This window comes from Fukomys damarensis, unplaced genomic scaffold (assembly GCF_012274545.1).
Source record: "Fukomys damarensis isolate Sample0158 unplaced genomic scaffold, DMR_v1.0_HiC HiC_scaffold_4, whole genome shotgun sequence".
Classification (NCBI taxonomy): Eukaryota; Metazoa; Chordata; class Mammalia; order Rodentia; family Bathyergidae; genus Fukomys; species Fukomys damarensis.
The window spans coordinates 67,272,473-67,294,227 of NW_022900916.1; the positions used below are offsets into that span (position 1 = coordinate 67,272,473).

The window sequence follows — 21,755 nt, forward strand, 5'->3', positions numbered from 1 at the left end:
AACACTGAGGAAATTAATAAATGATTTAAACTTCATAAAATATTAGTTTTTATTAGAGCATTTAAGAACAATGAAAATATTGTACAGCTCAAGGACAAAAAATGATGATCACCTGTCATAGATATAAAAAATTTCTGGTGGTATAAGGGAAATAGGGAGTGGATATGATCAAAATACATATGTAATGAACATTTTTTTTAAATTAAGCATTAATAATGAAAGAAAAATGTAGAAAAATGTCATATCCTAATTTCCTTAGATTTGGCAAAATATTTGTAAGTGTTCAGTATAACAAATGTCGTAAATGTCTAATAACTAGTAAAGTGCTACACTGCTTAATATATAGGAGATTCAAAACCTCCATGTAGACTGATCTTCTAGTAGAGAGACACAAGAGTAAGAGTCTTTGATGGGCTCACAGGTAATAGTAATGATTCATGATAGAGCTCTTACTGAGCAAAATGGCAGAAATCACCATCTGTTTAATAAAAGAGGCAGGGACAAACTGGTACCTGTATTGAAAGATGCACTTTATTCATCAAAGTCCATGTACAATAATTTAGTTGTATTTTGATATAGGAAAGAGAAACTTCAATACTTTGAGAATTCCACCAAATATCTTTTGTATGTAAACAAAAATTCTTTTACCAGAAGAAAATCATGAAGCCATCAGAATTACTGATATCATGTAAGTCATGATGGACAACAGAGACAAGAAATTAAAAAAACATTTGCACAATATATAGTAAGAATTTGTATACTCAGTAAGAATCAACAAACACATAAGAAAAGTGAACAAAACATATGCACTTCAAGAGAAAACACTGAATATAAACAAGATCCATGACCTTGGTTCAGGAAATAGCCAAAGAAAATGGAATTGTGCAAAGACTTTACTAGTAGTAAGTACACTTATGAATAAATGATCAAATGACACTCCAGAGCCATATCTTATACTTTGGAGTATACCAATAACTACAGACCACTGACTTCATTCCAGTGTCCAGAAAATATATTGTGCTGCTGTTTCTGGAGGCAAATGTGATTTTTTTTCACAGCTATAAAAAATAAAATTGAAAAAAACTTTAACCACGTGATCACCATAATGGATGAGGAAGTCCTTTGCCCTTAACTCACACATGAGCACATGTGAAATACAGTGAGACAAATAAACCACATATAATGCATTTTTGTGCAAGTTCTATAGTACTCATTTACTGAATACTCCAAAGATTCAAAACTGAAAGAATACTGGTAGTGACAATGACACATGGTAAACTTAGGAAAAACAGCAAAAGAAGCAATTCAAGGAGAAGACAAGAGTAGGTAGTATAGGATTTCACGGGGGTACTCTTAGCCACTGCCCAGCTTTAAAAGGTTTTGAGTGTTCCCAGGATATTTATATTGTTACTATTGTCTCACCAAAACCCTTTTTGAAAATAAATTTATTGAAAAATACTTAAACACTAAATTACCACATGGGAACTATAAATTTATACATATTTGCCTACATCTAACAAGGAAAAAATCAGAGAACATGTACAGATTGTGCACAGTGAACAGTAAACAAAGCAGCACATGAAGGCTTCAGACACCAGCAAACAAGGGTCTGACTACTTGCTGAACATCAGGAGTGCAGATTAGAAACTTGGATAAAGAACATACAGATATGCAAGCTAACAATCCTCTTCTATCCTTGAGAGGAGTGGTTTTATGTTCAAATTTGTGAAGATATGGCAAAATCAATCAAACTTGGTAAACGAGAACAGAGTTCTCAACTGTGTACCAAATATCTGGACAGAATGAAAGAAGACACCTGGCCTGGGAGGTTAGGGTTAGGCTTGAATTTTTCATGAACTTATAAAGGATGGACTTCTCCCCACTATGTCCTTTCAGGTCAGTGCAAGTCACTTTATAAATTCACAGTTAAATTTCTCTTAATTGTTTATTATCTATAAGCATAACTGAATGCTTTTTGATGTAACTTACATAAAAAGCATTTGTCTCCTTTATGATTCATGAATTGGACAACACCAGAATGTGCTCAAAGTTTTTCTTCATTGCTTACATAGGTATGGTTTATAGCCAGTGAATTATTTCACATCTTACAAATACTGTGTGCTGAACTTTCCCACATTGCTTACATACAAAGGCTTTCTCCCCAGGGTGTTTTTTCATGTTCTTGACAGTACCTCTGAGTTGTAAAAGCTTTCCCACATTACTTACATTCATAGGATTTTTGCCCAGTGTGAGTTCTTTCATGTATTCGACAATATCTCTGTGTTGTGAAAGCTTTCCCACACTGCTTACATACATAGGGCTTCACCCTGCTGTGAGTTCTTTCATGTTTTCGACAACAACCCGGTGTGCTGAAAGCTTTCCCACACTGCTTACATACATAGGGTTTCTCCCCAGTGTGAGTTCTTTCATGAACTTGACAATTACTGTGTGTGCTAAAAGCTTTCCCACATTGCTTACATACAAAGGGTCTCTCCCCAGTGTGAATTCTTTCATGTATTCGACAATGACTCCGTGTGCTGAAAGCTTTCCCACATTGCTTACACACATGAGGTTTTTCCCCAGTGTGAGTTCGTTCATGTGTTCGGCAACTACTGAGTGTACTGAAAGCTTTCCCACATTGATTACATACATAGAGTTTCTCCCCAGTGTGAGTTCTTTCGTGTCTTCGACAATCACTGTGTGTGCTGAAAGCTTTCCCACATTGCTTACATTCATAGGGTTTCTCCCCAATGTGAGTTCTTTCATGTATTTGACAGTGACTGTGTCTGATGAATGCTTTTCCACATTGCTTACATATATAGGGTTTTTCCCCAGTGTGAGTTCTTTCATGTATTTGGCAAGCACCATGTCTGCTGAAAGCTTTCCCACATTGTTTACAGGCATAAGGTTTTTCCCCAGTGTGAGTTCGTTCATGCATCTGACAATTACCATGTCTGCTGAATGCTTTCCCACACTGCTTACATACATAGGGTTTCTCTCCAGTGTGAGTTCTTTCATGTCTTTGACAGTCACTGTGTGTCTTGAAACCTTTCCCACATTGCTTACATATACAGAGTTTCTCCTCACTATGAGTTCTTTCATGTCTTTGACAATAACTGTGTGTGCTGAAAGCTTTCCCACATTGCTTACATTCATTGGGTTTCTCCCCAATATGAGTACTTTCATGTATTTGACAATAACTGTATCTGATGAAACCTTTCCCACACTGCTTACATACATAGGGTTTTTCCCCAGTGTGAATTTTTTCATGTATTCTACAAGTACCAAGTCTGCTAAAACCTTTCCCACATTGCTTACATACATAGGGCTTCTCTCCAGTGTGAGTTCGTTCATGTATCTGACAATTACTGTGTCTGCTAAATGCCTTCCCACAATGCTTACATACATAGGGTTTCTCCCCGGTGTGAATTCTTTCATGAATTCGACAATTACTATGTGTGCTAAAAGCTTTTCCACACTGCTTACATTCATAGAGTTTCTCCCCGGTGTGAGTTCTTTCATGTCTTTGACAATCACTGTGTGTGCTAAAGGCTTTCCCACATTGCTTACATACATAAGGTTTCTCCCCAGTGTGAGTTCTTTCATGTCTTTGACAATCACTATGCGTCCGGAAAGCTTTCCCACATTGCTTACATTCATAGGGTTTCTCCCCAGTGTGAGTTCGTTCGTGTCTTTGACAATCACTGTGTGTTCTGAAAGCTTTCCCACACTGCTTACATTCATAGGGTTTCTCCCCAGTGTGAGTTCGTTCGTGTCTTTGACAATCACTGTGCGTGCTGAAAGCTTTCCCACAGTGCTTACATAGATAGGATTTCTCCCCTACGTGAGTGCTTTGATTTCCAAATGAAGTGCTATTAGTAAAAGATTTCCCATTCTGTTTAGATACATAGGTTTTTTTGCCAATATGAGCTCTTTCGTGTGTATGAATAAATTGATGAGAATTGAAACCTTTTCCACATTGTGTACATATATAGATATTCACTCCACTGTGATTTCTTTCCCAGATTTGAACACAGTTGGGTGTACTGACTTTCACATCCTGCTCATATACAGAGGGGTGGTTCTCTTCAGTGTTAGTTCCTGCAGTGGGATACGAGTATAATTTTCCATATTGCTTGTATTCATAAGGTTTCTCTCCAGGATTTGTATTTGCAGGCTTCTGAGAAGACTGGGATTCAGTGCAGGCTTTCCCATATTTGCTACAGCTAGACAGATTCTCTTCAAATCCCTGATACTCATATGATTTGAATCCCGTGTTCGCTATGATGGGTACATATAGGGATGAATGACCAATTACAGGGCTAGAGCCAAGGCTTTCGCTTGGTTTTGTACCAGCTGTTTTTATGTTTACATTAGTATCTGTAGTCCAGAAAATCATTTCTCCATGTTGATACCATAATTCATATTCACCAAATTTCTCTATTTCTTCACTGCTGTAAAGGAATAAAATAAAATAACCAATCACATTTAAAAGTATCTCTTAATGGTTTACTGGGAAGAGATCTGGTTTGCTGCTACCTAAAAATATATGATCATGAGTTTACCGTATACTCTGCATGATGCTTGGAAACAGCTTTTACCTAACCAGCAGTATTCATTTGGCAGTTTATAACTGACATATTTGCAAAGCATAACTCTTTCATGTTGATGAATTGGTAATATGTGTATGTTATTTTTCTCACCCTTTTTCCATGACCATCCCCCCACCTCCACTACACCTCTTCACCCTCTCCAAAATGCCTGCCTCTCTTTTTTCTACCATCTGTCCTTTACTAAATCCTTACCTCATAATTTGGGTTTCTTATACTAAACATAACACATGATATTGAAATTTCTGTGTCTGAATTGTATTATTGACTCCATATCCATCCACTTTTTTGGAAACTGACATCACTTCACTCTTTGTCATGTATACACATATTTTTTCAGTGCTGGATATTTAACCCAGGGGTTTAGCACTGAGTTATTTATTTCACATTCTGAAACAAAGACTCATCAGTTATTAAGTTTCTAGGCTGAACATGAATGTATGATGTCCTGCTTCAGCTTCCTAAAGTGCTAGGATTCCACATATGCATCATCACTCCCAGGCTATCCCATACTTACTTAATCAGCTCATCTGTGAATGGACATCTAAGGTGTTTCCCAAATTTAGATTCTGTAAGTTGTACTGCTACAAACAAGGCTACACATGCATTACTGTAATATGATTACTTTAATTTGGGGGGAATAAACCCAGGAAAAGTACAAAATGGAATTTCTATTTTTACTTTTTTGAAGAAGCTTTATACACATTTTCAGAGATGTTACACTACAATGACATTATGGAAATGTCCCTTCTAATATTTTGGAACATGAGTAGACTGAACGCTTTGGAGAACTGCTTGACATAAATCACTATAAAAAAAGTAGCATTTATTTGGATTTTGAATATGTTCACAAGGATAGCAATTTTGCATACATTGAATGTATATACCACAGTTAAGTACATGCAGCCTTCCTTATACATTTGACCTGAATGTTGTCTTCTGAAAATACACATATATAGATATCCTGAATTTGACTCTCAGTCAACACAAAATTCGTTTTATATACTCCTGTAATAAATGCCTAAATTCAATTTCATATAAAATTTGTATAATCTTGATGGAAAATTATTTATTCTTTTACATTAATGTCACTTGTGGAATAATGGCAGTATTGCTTACATTTAAAATACTGTAATATTTCAAATAGATTATAGATAATCAACATATTTGCATCTTTGGAGAAATGTGTTATTAAAGAAATTGGAACTTGGCTGCATTTGTATAGTTTGCTTGGTATTAATATTTTAATTCTTAAGAAACAATGTTCTTGTGAATGCAAATTACCTTAGATTTCTCCTGCAATTTTTGTACTCATCTTCAATATTCTTACTATCCCTGTTTCTTCCTAAAGTGTAGAAAGAGAAATGTAATGATGAGTTACTACATTACATAAAAATTCAGAGATTCCAGTTAGAATTATAGTGTAACGTAACCATGACTGGAAAGTCATCAAGTGTTTCCATATTCCGATGAAGTAAACTGAAGTGATAAGCAACAACCAGTGCTGACTGCGTAAATGAGAAAGGATACTGTCCTTACCTATATCAGCCACATTCCTAAAGGTTTCCCACATCACATCTCCATACAGCTTCTTTTGTGATGGATTCAGCAAGGCCCACTCCTCCACGGTGAAGTTTACAGCTACATCCTCAAAGGATACTTCCTCCTAAATCATCAGACATAGACATCCAGAAGGAAGAGTGAGACAACGTGAAACATCTCACATCTACTCATAAAAAGCTGAAGTGAGTCTGAGTCCTGCAAATGTTTAATTCATGCTTTGGTCATCAAACACTTATTTTCCATTCATATATACACTTGCACAAGAATTTTGACGCTAGACTAGAATTCAATGCTAAAGCAACAACAGAATGGGAACACTGGGTCTCCCCTTGGTTAACTTCAGTTCTACTTGAAAACTGTCTGAAGCGTGGTTTATATCGGGATTCTATAAGATCAGCATCCAAGTTTAAAAAAAAACTATGGTAGAAAAATATCTGATGAACACCTCTCACAGATCATAGAATATATTTTTCCCAATTTATTATTTATTAAATTGATTCCTTCCTTTTCTGATTATATTTCGACAGCATTTTGAACCTTGAACCTAATGGCATAGACAAAAACATAACTGAGTGCAAAAGTAAAAGTCATGAATGACAATTGGGAATGCTAATGAAAAATACTAGTTTTTATTGGAGAACATCTAAGAACAATAAAATTAGAGTAAGGAAGACAATATCTTACATCTCAGATTATCAGGCGATTCCTAAACACCCTACAATGCCTTTGGCAACATGGTGCAGTTTTTCAAAATTTAAGAATTCACTGCCATCACTATGAGGTCAAGGGTTAAGGGAATATGTTGTGCAATGCTGTATCCTAGATATTTACCAAATTTAGTTATCATTTAGCCACTTTCACATCCCACAGACAAAATATCTAATACATATGACTTAAAAGACGAAAAGGATTAGTTTGGCTTAAAGCATCAGTTCATGATAACTGGCACCAAGGAAGTCACAGAATGGCAAAGAAAAGCTGCTCAACTCATCCAGGAAGGAAGCAGAGAAATATGGGATGAGAAAGAAAAGGGAATGTAACGTTCCAGGCCACATCACAGTGACCTACTTCCAGCCATGCCCTCCATCCAAAGAGCACACTCATCTACCGAAATCATAAATGGTTGTACACACTGATGAGAATAGTTTGCACATAATCCAGTCAGCTTCCAAACCCATGGAGCAGCCGAGGTTCATTTTTGATACAAATCATAACACCAGGTCTGCTGATGGGTTAAATACAGGGCACCCCTCACACCACAGCATCACTCATACACAAATTTTCCACATGAGCCAGGAATCTCCCAACCACCCTGCCACTGTCACTGCACAACATGGTGAGAGGTGGGGTTGCAGGCACAGCTGCCCATGACAGGGCTGTGCCATGCTGCAGTCACCTCAACTGGACAAGGATGACTAGGTATTGGCAGCTGCCTCAACCCAACACAGAGTTTCTGGAAACCCCAAGTGCATACAAGCAGCTACTGATACATAGAAACAAATACCCGCTCATTGCTGCAGGGGCCCAGGTTTGGCCAAGGTTGATTCTGTCTTCTTCTGGCCAGATATTATGCTTCTTTCAAAAAATCCACTCCTGTCCTGAGTCACTGGGCCTTGCGCTTTCATCATTTCCAGGAATGAGGGTCTCCCAGTGTCCTTTCTGTGCACGCTGTAGTACATAAACTCCACACAGCAAGTCAGTCTGAGGTAGCCGGAGTGGCTCTTAGCTACACACTGGGAGCTTCTCACTTGGGTACCAGAAAGAAGATTCTCATCCCTGGCCAGGGTGCCTGATTCGACAGTTTACACAGCACCAATGCTTCTTTCCTGATGCACTGCTGCTTCATTTGCTGCCTTATGAGCCAAGGGGAACAAGAGAAAAAAACGGACTATCTGTTTGGGAGAAGCTCAAATGACAGGCTGAAACCAAACCCTTCTCACACAGGCTTTCTCCGAGGATGCTGATTTGACTTACAATAAGGGAATAGCTGTGAAGCAATTTTTCTCCTAGCATTGAAGAGCTGCCACTGTCTTAGTTTGCTCAGTGGGCTCTGCCTATGTTTTGTCCTTAAAAATGGGGTCACTAGTGTATCCTTGTACTTCCAGACTCAAAGTCTAAAGGAGGAAACCCCAAACTCCAAACCCCAAAGACCATAGGTCCAGGAAATGACAGGACACAATGAAGGAAAAAAAAGGGGGGGGAGCTGAATGTTTTCAGAGGGTAGAAATCTGAATAAGTCACTGGGGTATATTGCACAGACTTATCTATCAATCTACTTATTTTTAGCCAAAGAGGGGAAAAACATACTTAGAAGAGAATACAATTATTTCACGAATAAAGCTGGCATAATATGATAGTAAAAACATGCCGAAAAGACAATGTAACTATTGCATATATAAACTGGAGTAAAATGGTAGTAGTATGCAAAAGAATCCATATGAAAGGAAATATTTCAACTGTCTCAAACAGGCAATCTACTTCTTTCAAAGTCACTAAGAAAAATCTGCATTCTGATGACCACAGAGATATTTCTAAACATGAAGGCAAGGGTGGTAACTGAAATACAGCCCAACCAATGACTTTTCTGATCACCAAGGACTTCCCTGTGAAGCAGGAACACTTAAGGTTCTAGCCCTGTGAACTTTGTGTACTCCAGTGTCCTCTTCAGATGTTGAAAGCCTCTCACCTTCATAACATTAATTTCACCACAGAAAAGGTCTGACCTGGAGTCATCTAATACTTAGGCTCCACGATGAATGTGATTAGTTTGAGAGATTCTTACCATACTGGTAAAATGTTTGTCTCTGTGGGTCTGAATCATGCATAGAAGAATGGGCTTAGGGACTGTGTCTGTACCCCAGCCCTTCCTCTCAGACTTCCCCTGTACTCTGCGTGGTGCCTGCCAGGAGATGGGGGGCACCTTCCTCCTATCACGCTACTTTTTTAACAACAAGGACAACTTGAACTAACGTCCTTAAATGTATGAACCAACAGAATGCTTTTCTTCTTCTATGTGTATGAGACACATATTGTAAAATCAATTTTAAAAAATCCACTGCATGTGTCTGACCTAAAGCACCTAAATTAATCCTTCTCTAAGGATTCCCTTCAGATATTTTTTGTGTGTACAAACTATGGTCTGACAACATTAGCATTTTAAAATAAAAACCAAGCATTTTCCAGAAAAAGACTCACTGAATCCAATAACAACTTTAGCAAACACGCATCACTAAATCTATGTGCATGTGAGATACCTGTTTTCCAGCATTATGAAGCTTGTCATGGTCAATAGTCCTTCTACAACAACAACAACAACAACAACAACAACAACAACAACAACAACAAAGTCCTTCTGCAGCTCTTCTACACACACAGATACAGGGACTTCTGCAGGCCAAGATACACCAAGACAAACTGCAATGCCATTCCTTTGCCTTTATTTATTTATTTATTTTTTGGTACTGAGGATCGAACTTAGGTCCTTGAGCTTGCAAGGAAGGCGGCGGAACCACTGAGCTAAATACCCGGCTCCTTTGCCTTTTAACATGAGTCTCAGCTTAAAGTCACTGGCCTTAAGTTTGTGCTACCAAGTTCTTATTTTTTGCCTATTTCTCACCAACACAGAGAACTTAAATGAGACAGATACAAAATCCAAATCTTTTACTACTAAACAAGAAGGACCATTGCTTTTCTTCTGAGTTTTCACACGAAGTAGAAAAAAAAATTTTAAGCTAATCTATATGGATTTAAACCTTGCAAATACTTATTCTCTATTTAAAAATAGGGCTATGGGTTGTAGCTCAGTAGTAGAGTGTCTGCCTAGCATACATAAGGCCAGGGGTCTATTACCTCATGCTGGAATGAAAAATCAAACAATGATGTCATAAAACTGATTGTCATATGATAAAATGTTCACATCAACTAATCAAATGAAATAATTCACTTTTTTCCGTGCATTGGTGACTCCCTCACAATTCTAGTTGAATATTGGAAAAAAATGACATGCTTTGTTTACATTTTTTTGTTTGTTTTTTGAGACAGTGTCTCACTTTGTAGTTCAGTCTGGCTCTGAACTCACTATGTAGTCCAGGCTATCCTCAAACCTGTAGAGATTCTCCTGCCTCAGCCTCCTGAGTGCTGGGATTACAGCTGTGCACTACCACTCCCAGCCTGTTTACAAATTTAAAACTACCTCTTGACTTCACCACATTTACTTACCCCAGTACTCATTTCTATAATAAATGCTAAACATCACAAAAGTTCCTCTATTTTCAAAAAGTGTAACTCCCCCAAAATTGCTCTGTACCTGAAAATTCACATATTGTTTACACTTTTAAAACCATATCTTCACTTCACCCACCTCCAAGGTACTAACCCAGGTACTGCCTTCTACAATAAATCCTAAGCATCTTAGAGGTAGGGTCAGAACCCTCAATAATGACATGCAGGCATCTGTCCACTTCTACATTCTCTATGTTTTACTAGAAATTTAAGCTGCAAGTGCCTTGATGTTGGCTTTATAAGCATTTACAATTGTGAAAAATACTTTTATCAGTAAACAACATTTTAACAATATTTTCATATTATATTTGGGGGTGCTGCAATGTACAAAAACTGTTACCAACATTTCATTTGTGAATGGTACACCAGCAGCAAGGGTAGCAGCCACACAATGAAAAACAGTATTTCCATTTGCTATTTTAATCTAGATTGATATACCTACTAATGTGGGGGTGTTTTCCCAATTTTCTTTCCCTCAGAAAGCCATATAATTACTGGCATGGGTAACCAGTGGAATTCACAAAATGGACTGCTGTTTCACTCAGTCAGTGTCAATACATTTATATGAAGTCAATGACAAAAATAAATCTCTATATGGAATTCAAAACTAAAGTTATGTAGGAACCCACAGTCAGAGTCCAAAAGCCACATGGGAATCTCTACATAATGCATTCAAAACCCCAACTCTTTAATAAATAGCAAACAACATGCCATATTTATAAAGGTAAAATATATCTAAATACCCCCAAATATAGAAGATTTTTTTGAAAAAATATATAGCTTATGGTCATGGCTTGGATCCCCTGATAATTGATGTCAATTATCCTAAATCACATGCCCAAAGCAATTCTTTCACATTTTCAAAGAATCAAGTATAAATTTAGTTAAGATATTCTAATTATTTTTCAGAAACTATATATTCTAAAAATGCAGTAGATAATTGAATGTTCAGACATTTGTCTGAACTTTGCTAAATTTGATAATTTTTAATTCATTTCACTGAGGGAAAAGAAAAAGTGCATATATTGGAATTGTACAATTGAATGTATCAATATAGGTTTATATTGAGAAATAACTCTCACAATTTGCCTAGTTAGTATATCTATAATCCTAATAGTTATTTTTGAGGATGTGGTAAAAACACTAGAAACTAGTATCTTCCCAAAAGAATTAAAAGAATCATACCACAGTGATATATGCTCACCCATGTTTATAGCAGTACAGTTTTTGATAGCTAAAACTTGGAAACAGCTCAATTGCCCATCAACTGGAGACTGGATAAAGAAGATGTGTGTGTTTTTAAAAATAAAATGGAGTATTACTCAGCCATAAAGAATGAGAAACTACAGGTATTTATAGCTAAGTGGATGCATATTGAGCCCATACTCTTATGTGAAATAAATAGGACACATGTAAATACCAAATAGTTTCTCTAGTGTTAGAGACTAAAAGCATAAATAAGGATCAAAATGTATAACTGATATTGTGAAATAGTAAGAGAAGGCCTAAAGGAGTAGGGGAAGTGGGAGGGACAGGGGAAAGGAAAGAAGGGAAAAGAAAAAATATGAGAAAAGGAAAAACATGGAAACAAAGTCTTTGTAAATAGGGAAGGGTGGAGAGGTGAAGGGAGGGCAGGGAAATGGGGAAAAAATAAGAACCAAGATCTGTCATGTAAAGGTACAAGATCCTAATGATAAATGTAACTGTATTGTATACCTACAATGTACCAATAAAGTTAATGGGAAAAAAAGAAACACTAGAAACTACTCTGTTCGTGACTGTAACCTATGTGTGGTACTATAACAGTCACCACAGTCACTAGATCTCTATAACCTGTTTGTAATATATAAGAGAAATACTTTACCTGTCCATTATCCTGAGTTTTCAAACCCTTACACATGCCAACCATCACTGAACTCTCTCCTGTTTAGCCGACTGCTGTAGGTGTGAAGTAAAATTGATCTTGTTGTTACTGGAGCATTTCACTTAATGATCTCCATGTTAATATATGTCATGAATGGCAAGATGTCCTTCAAGATGAAATGATATTCTATTGTATACTACAGTATACCCCAACAAAGTCACCGAGTTTGTGGCCTCAGTTATTAACAATTTTTTCCTTAGAACCTAACTAAGAATTGTTCAGAGAAACCCTTATTATCTCTCAGAAACAACAAATATTCTTTGCAATGGGGGGGCAGGAGGTTTGGATGCAGCCAATCCGAGAGCGTTATCAAGGTGTCCTTGCTGCAGACTGGCTGCTGCCCTGTAACCCATCTCTGAAGATGCACCAGTGCTCTACATCATAACAGGTGGCTATACCACATGTTGCTATCTTTGAGTGTTCTTGGTTTTGTTCTTCTTCAAGCCTAAAGATCCCTAAGATGCCAGCAAAATGCCCTGCACCTTCTAAGGCTTCTGGCAATGAACCCAAGTGCCAGAAGAAGTTTAAAACGCCCCAGGAAGAAGTTGCACTAGTATTAAACTAAATTATTACAGTACTACATATAGTATTTTATGGAATTAAGTTATATAACTGTGGGAAACATAGTATATTTACAGTTTAAACTATAAAAATAGGTATTTATAGGTATTTTTCTGACCTTTTCTGAAATACACGGTTTTTCACATTTCACAGGTGCTCTAGGAATGCAGACCTCTTGACTTTTGGGGTCTACTGTATTTATATGCATTCAAGCATTTTATGGAATAAAATAGACTCTACATGCCATGCTTTTAAAATGTTAAATACAAATGACTATTATCAGTTTAATTTCATTATTTTAAAAAATGTTTATTGGTACATTTTTTCCATACATAATGATCACCTCCACTCCCTATAGCACTTCTTCTCCCCATTTACAGAATATTTTCATTCCATAATTTTTATCCCTGTTCTGTTCATCCCCTTCCTAGCCCCTCTCCCTGGTTCCCCTTCCCATTTGAATATTTTCTTTCTACTTCCAACATCTATTCTCCATTTTGCTCCTTATTTACCCATTGGGTTTCTCACACAAGAGAAACAATGTGGTATTTAAGCACGTGTCCTATTTATTCCACTTAAAATTATGTGCTCAAGGTGTATTCATTTACCTAAAAATGTCTCATGTAGTTCTTTATGGCAAAATAGTACTACATTGTATACCAAAACCATATTTCTTTATCCATTCATCCTTTGATGGGCATATGGGCTGTTTCCAAGATTTAGATATTAGAAATTGCACTGCTATAAACAGAGGTGTGCATATATCACTGTGGTATGATGCTTTTAACTGTTTTGAGACAATACCTAGAAAGGGGAAAAACTGGATTGAATGGAACCTGTAGTTTTAGTTTTTTGAGGAATCTCTACTGATTTCCATAGTGGTTGTACCAATTTATACTACTACCCACCAACAGTGGACCTTCAACATCAATCTTAGCTCCTTCCTCCTATCTACCATTACTTCATTTTCATAGTCTATTTCTTTTCTCTTTTTTTCTTCATACTACCACACCTGTACCATTTACCCTTATCTTACTATGGCTCAATACTATTTATGGTGAAAAGTTGTAAAATTGCTCTATTTGGCTTAGATCTTGGTATATAAATATAAATCTTGTACCTAGGTTTAAATGTGTACTAGTTACTACAGTTTATCATTTTCCAGTTTGTGTTTGACACTATAATTATTACTGATGGTACTAAGCCAACATGACATAGCTGCTTTGTGATCAACTGATCCTCCTTGTATGTCAATACCTAGAATATCTGGGGGCCATAAATAATACTACAGCCCAGTACCAAAAATCTGGGTGCTAGGCCAAACTGGTCACAATCTTTCATACCTAATAAACAGAAGTGGTATGATCCCGGGATAGACTCAAAAGTCCAAAAGCCAGATACCCCTAGAAGAAACTCTGAAAAGTAGTCATTATCTAAACAAATTATGATAGTAATAATAAAACTATCTACTATAAGCAACTTACAAGACCCAATCTGAAAAATAAATAAAAAAGAGAGAAAAGGAGAAAATATGGGAGGCAAAATGCAATCCAAAAAACCCAATTCAGCCTTCCGGCTGAAATTTACAAAATGGTAGCAGAAGTACCAAAGTAGATGAATCAGTCCCAGACAAAAACAAAACATAAATAGTTGCACAGGTAACTAAAGAGATGATGACCATACTGAAGGAAATGGTTAGTGAATCTTGAGAATATAGAGATTAAAAAATAATACAAGAGCTTCAGGAAACCATGACTGCCCAACATAGGAAAGAATTGGATGCCATAAAATAGGAGCAAACAGGTATCTAGGAGATTAAAACTTCTATTGAAAGTATATGCAGCAGTATCAACCAAAGTGAAGACAGAACATCAAATCTAGAAGATAGGGCTGTTGTTGGCAATCATTAAATGAAATACTTCTTAGAAATAGCAAGGGACCATGAAAAATCCATCCAATAGCTGCTAGATGATACAAAGAAGAAAAGATTAACTGGAATCAATAGGAAAATCAAAAGATAACACAAAGGTCATAAAAAACCTGTTAACAGATGTAACAGAAAACTTCCCAAACATATAAAGTATTTGACATAAGTGAGGCATAAGGAATCCCAATTAGCCATGATCAGGAAAACAAAAACAACAACAACAAAAAAAAAACCCACACCAAAGATAACAGTCAAGATTTCAGAAATTAAACACAACAATAGAATATATAAAAGCTGTTGGAGAAAAGAAACAAATCACCTAAAAAGGAAAACCCATTGGAATCACAGCAGACTTCTCAACACAAACACTTCAATCAAGGAGAGCTTGGAGTGAAGTATTTCAAGCCCTAAAAAAAACCTCCAATCCAGATTGTTGTACCCTGCAAAACTGTTTTTCAAAATTATAGAAGTAAGATACTTCTGTGGTAAACACCTGAAGAAATTCATGAGCATCAAACCAGCATTCCAAAAACTTCTGAAGGTTATTCTAGAAAGAAACAATGAGAATAATTTCAATAATCCCAACAGAATTAATTTACCAGGCAAGGCAAGTAATTAAACAGAAGGGAAAGAACAACAGTACAATGACAAGGTTAAGTCAATACTTATGAGTTATATCCATCAAACTGAATGACCTCAATTCACCAATCAAAACAAACATATTGGCAGAATGCATCAAGAAACAAGATCCAACAATATGTGGTATAAGAAAAACACTTAAACCAAAAGGAAATTCATAGACTGAAAATTAAAGGATGGACAATACTCCATGCAACAGGAACCCAGAAAAAAACAGGATTAGCTATTCTACTTGCAGACAAAGTGGATTTCAAGCCAAGACTGATCAGAAGAGATAAAGGTCACCAGATACTTGTTAAGAGAACAATCCAAAAGAAGGACAAGCATAAATATAAAAGCACCAAATCTTGGTGTACCCAACTACAGTAGTACCTTAGCTCACAAACTCAATTCTGTCCAGGATTTTGGATGCAAATTGAACTGAACAAGAACTGAATTAAATTTCCCCAATAGGTCAACATTGGACCTGACCATTTAATATGATTTGGTTTTTATCCAACTTTATTTGTGACCAGAATCTCAGAAAGAATCAAGTTTGTGAAGCAAGTTACCAGTGTATATAAAACAAACATTAATGGATACGAGAAATCAGACAAGCACCAACACAATTATAACTAGGAATCTCAAAATCCCACTGTCACAAATCGACAGATCAACTAGACAAAAATCAACAAAGAAATATTTAAACTGAACCAAACTTCTGAACAAATGGACATAGTGGGTCATCTACAAAGTGCTCTACCTAACAAAAGAATACACATTTTTCTCATGTGCACATGAACATTCTCCAAAATAGACCACATATTGGTTCATAAAATATGCTTCAGTAAGTGCAAAGGAATTGAAACTATGTCATGCATATAATAGTGCACAGAAATTGGAAACAAATGGCAAAAGAAATGACAAAAAATATATCACATGAAAATTAAATAATATTCCTGAACAACCAGTGGATCACAGATGAAATCAAAGAACGAATTAGATATTTCCTATAAATGAATGATAATGCCAATACAACACACCAAGATTTATGGGATGTAACTAAAGCAGTCTTATGAGGGAAGTTTATAGTGGTGAATTCTTACATCAGAAAGAGTGATCTTAAATGAATAACCTAATGTTTAATCTCAAACTTACAGCAAAAGAACAAATTAAACCCAAAGCAAAGATCAGAGCAGAAATTAATGCAAATGAGACTAAGAAAGCAATACAAAGAAATCAATGAACTGAAAAGTTGGTTCTTTAAAAGATTAAATTAAAAAAGATTAAATAAAATAGACACTTAGCCAGCTTTAGCAAAACAAGAAAAGAAAAAACTCCAATTCATACAATTAGGAATGAAAAGGGGAAATCACAACAGATCTTGTAAAAATTTGAAAGATCATCATCACCTACTTGGAAAACCTGTACTCAAGAAGATGAAAAATTCAGAAGAAATGGATAGATGCCTAAATACATATTAATTACCAAGCTGATTCAGAAGATATAAAAATTTTCAATGACCCCATATCAGTGAATTAAATTTTAAAAAACCACCAAAAAGGAAAAGGCTGGGTCCTGATGGAGTCACTGCTGAATTATTCAGAAACGTTAGAGACTATCTACTGCCACTTTCTTCAAACTCTTTAATGAAATCAAAAGGAAAGTAATACTCCCAAAGTCATTCCTTAAAGCAAGCATTACACTGATACCAAAATCAGAGAAAGATCCAACCAAAAAAGAGAAATACAGACCAATCTCCCTAACAAAGAGAGATGCAAAAGTAGTCAATAACATACAGGCAAACAATGAAGCAAATTATTAAGATTATACACCACAACCAAGTAGGATTCATCCCAGGGATGCAGGAATGCTTCAACTTATGAAATCAATACATATAATACACCACATTAACAGAATCAAGGACAAAACCCACATGATCATCTCAATAGATCCAGAAAAAGCACCTCACAAAATTCAACATCTATTCATGATTAAAAAAAAAAAACCACACAGAAAATGGGAATAGAAGGACTTTATCTCAATCTGATAAAAACCATCTACAACAAACCAACATCAAGTATACTAAATGGTCAAAAACTTTAAACTTTCACTCTAAAATCAGAAATAAGACAAGGATGCCTACCATCAACACACTTGTCCAACATAGCTCTGGAAACATTAGAGCAGTTATACAAGAGAAAGAAGTAAAAGGAATACGGATGGGAAAGGAAGGAGTTAAATTATCATTATGTGCTGATGACATGATACTCTACAAAGAAGCCCCTCAAAACATCAAAAGACTCCTAGATTTAATAACTAAATTCAGTAGCATAGCAGATTGGATTACAAAGTCAACACTCAAAAATCAATAACATTCTTCTATACAAATAACAAACTCACTGAGAGAGAAATTAGTGAAACATCACCTTTTAAAATAGCATCAAGAAAAATCAAATATTTAGGAATCAATCTAATGAAGGAAGTTAAAGATCTTACATTGAAAACTACAGTACTCTGAAAAATGAGATCAAAGAGGGTATCAGAAAATGGTAAGATGTCCTTTATTCTTGGACAAACAGAACTAAAATAGTGAAAATGACCAGTTTTGAAAGTATTATACAGATTTAATGCAATCTCAAGCAAAATATCAATAGCATACCTCACAGACGTACAGGAAAAAAAAATCCTAAAATTCATAGGATAACAGAGAAGACCTAGAATAACAAAAGCATTCTGGGCAACAAAGGTATGGCAGGGGGTGGATCACAATCCCCGATTTGAAGGTATACTACAAAGTTACCATGATAAAAACAACATGGTACTCGGAGGGGGGCAGACCCACAGATCAATGGAATAGAAGATGCAAGAACATCTCTAACCACACTCATCTACCTTGTCTTTGACAAAAGGGTGAAACACCTTTACTGGAAGACAGCCTCTTCAATAAATGGTGCTGGGGAAATTGGCTTTCCATGTGCCAAAGATTAAACATAGCCCCATATCTCTCAGTATACACTAAATTAAAACTGAAATGGACCAAAGATCTAAATACCAAAATAGAAACAATGTGCTAAAAGATGGAACAGGTAAAATTTTTGAAGACATAGGTATAGGCAAAGAACTATAAACAAATCCCCAACTATACAGAAAATATTACAAAAAAGCAATAAGTAGGATCACATCTTTTGCCCAGGAAAAGAAACCAGAGTGAAGAGACGACCCATAGAATGGGAAAAATTTATCAGCTGTTCCTCAGGCAATAGACTAACACCTAGAATATATAAAGAACTCAATTAAATGCCATGTTTTATAGGCTTTGTTGCAAAGTAATGTTTTTATTTTGAGGTTGCTTTGTTGCAAAGTGATTATTTTAGGTTAATTTTAAGATGCAGATTGTGACCTCTTCTATAGATTAATTTATTGGTGTGTTTTTTTTTTTAATTAGTGTTTTTGTAGAAAGAAGTTCCCTGGGAATATGCTTGCTAATGGTAACTTCCAATTTTCCATATCCTCTCTTTCCTAGATAATTTAAGGGTAACAAGGGTTTCTCCACCATGCCTTCCTGTAATAATGTTTCTGCCTTTCTATAAGATTATAAGCAATGAAACAGGTTGATAAAACACGAAATCTTCTAAAACTGATCAAAAGTAATCATTTAAAACTACAGTATACCCTGATGAAGTCAGGGTTAAAAGTTCATGGGCTCGTCATAAACAGATTTTTCCTTAGAGCTCAACTAATAATTGTTTGGGGGAAAACTCTAGTTTTGTGGAAACTGCAACTATCTCCTGCAATTGTGTTTTTGGAGGAAGGTTTGTAAGTAGCTAATTCAAGAGCATTATTCGGTTCTCCTTGCTGCTGATTGGCTGCTGTGTTTGTAACTCATCTCCCGCAGATGCACCGGCATTCCCACGTCATAACAGGTTGTTGTATGTACAGTATTTTTACGGAATTAAATTATTACAATACTGCATACATTGTTTTATTAAATTAATTTAAACTATTATGGGACATATAGCATATTTATGGTTTAAATTATAAAAATAAGCACTTAAAAGTATTTTTCTAACCATATCTGAAATGTGCAGTTTTTCACAATTCGTAAGTGCTCTTGGAACATAACCCCCATACATTTTGGGGGTCCACTACATGTCAGATATTTTTTTCTTAGCAACAAAAAGCTCACTACAACTACCATTGAAGTGGATTTATACTGTTTTCAAACCATGTCTACTAATTCCCACATTCACTGCAAGAAAGTGCATGCATCTGGTGCCATTGTAGTTAGACATGGATGATTAAGCCTCTCATACTGTGCATATTCTTCTAAATAAAATATATCTGAACTGGGTTGTTATACAAAATATTTCTTGGGTTGGGGATTTAGCTCAGTGGTTCCACCACCTGCCTCGCAAGCCCAAGGTCTCCAGTACCAAAAAAAAAAGAAAAGAAAAGAAAAAAATTTTTGATAATGTTTCTCTCAATTATTAAAAGATATATTGGTCTATATTTATTTGCAATTTGTATTATTGGTGTTCACTCCAGATATTTCCTATTCTCTAAGAAATGAATGAAGTGAGGGATGGTGCTACACACATCCTCAAGAATCTAAAGGAAAGAGATCATAATTTCAAGGTTAAAATTGGCAATGCTGTAGGACTTTGTATTGTTAGGCAACCAGCATAAAATAACAAATTATTAAAAAGATTTCTGTAATTCAAGTAGTAAATAGCACAACTTCACTGAGACAGAAGTAGAAATATATAAATCAGTAATATTATAGACAGCTAAGTTAGGTAGGAACATTATAGGTAGTCAGACAGGATTAGACCCTTGAGGGAGTCAGTGCAGAAGACGAGAATACAACTGTAGCTGGAGGTAAACTCACTGAAGGCCAGGCCTCAAGATAAAGATGGAATGATCCAGCCTCCATGCCTTCCCAAGGAATAAGCAATATACTCCTGCTATTGATACTATTGGTATCACCCAGACCAATAAAATCTAATAGACATCAGTCACCCAGAAAGTGTCAAAAGAAGGCCCTTGTTCTTTCCATGTACACTTGCTGTGTGACTTGCTTCCCCAATGGATCAGTATTACCTAAGCAGCTATACTTGTAATCTTATTGGTTGATCACAGTTTTGCCCCACACTGTACACACCTCATGATTTTGTACCTACCTCATGATTTTGCTTTCTAAACTTTGCTCCGTAAAATGGGGCCCATGGCAACCCACTTGGGTCTCCTCCTTCCTCTCTCTCCTCTCTCTCTCAATGAATATTTCCTACTCTTAACCTCCACTGTTCCTTAGAATTCATTCTTCAATTTGGGGGAACACAAACTTGGCGTATCTGACATCTAACAAGTTGAGAGTTATATCATTTATCCTATATTATTTGAAAATCTCATATCAATAACTAGATTACCATAGTTTCCAATCTTTAGAGACTGCAGAAACATAAAGTACAGGAGATTCATTCTAAATGACAATAATATTCATAAACTATGTATTACACATATATAGAATATTTTTTAAATTAATTTTTCCAATCAAGTAGACAAAGTTTATAAAAATTCTATCAGAACATATGAAATTTTCCCTATTTACAAAGTGTAAAATTATCTTGAATGTACTAAACAACAATTTAAAATTGTGGAAAATTAATAGCTTTACAAATCCCAAGTGCTTTCTTTTCTCAGTGCAATGTAGGTGAAAGGAATCAAGGACAATGGATATATTAACCCTATGTTGTACAACTGAACTACATTCCCTGTAGACTCATGTGTTTTTGATGCAAAATTCCTTCTTAAGCAATCTCTTCTTTCTAAAGTAATGGATCTAGAAATATTTTATAATTAGATAATAATTTAAGTATATTGTCAAAGTTCAAATAAGTATCTTTCAGTTTAATATGCAGGTTTTGAGAAATACATTTATCAAAACACTTCAGGAGTAAAACACAACCATTCATTAGTAAAGCAGGAATCAATACATTGGAAAAGATGAACAAGACAGATGTAACAGCAAAAGGCACAATGAAAATGAGAAATATTTATAAAGAAAGAAAATGAGAAATATTTATAAAGAAAGAAACAGTCATGAAGTGACCCATGCTAGACATCAGATTTTGATCCTGTCATACACAGCAGCTGGAATGCTGGGATTTCATGTGCACAATACTGCACCTAGCAATCAAGCACATTATAAGAAAAATAAAAAGAATAATTAAATTGTCATTACTGAAATTTGGGTAGTTGACCTGTTTTT

The 21,755-nt window shown here is 35.7% G+C and overlaps 1 protein-coding gene across 1 annotated transcript in view; it reads right to left on the bottom strand.

The window, feature by feature from the left end:
• Positions 1-434: 434 nt before the first annotated feature.
• Positions 435-21,755, bottom strand: part of LOC104868224 (zinc finger protein 14) — a 28,368-nt gene continuing 7,047 nt past the window's right edge. The window contains exons 2-4 of the mRNA XM_033758698.1: positions 6,150-6,276; positions 5,895-5,955; positions 435-4,454 (exon numbers count right to left, since the gene is read on the bottom strand). Of these exons, the coding sequence (XP_033614589.1) occupies positions 2,219-4,454; positions 5,895-5,955; positions 6,150-6,276 (2,424 nt within the window). The 3' untranslated portion in view covers positions 435-2,218. The remainder of the gene's footprint in view (positions 4,455-5,894; positions 5,956-6,149; positions 6,277-21,755) is intronic.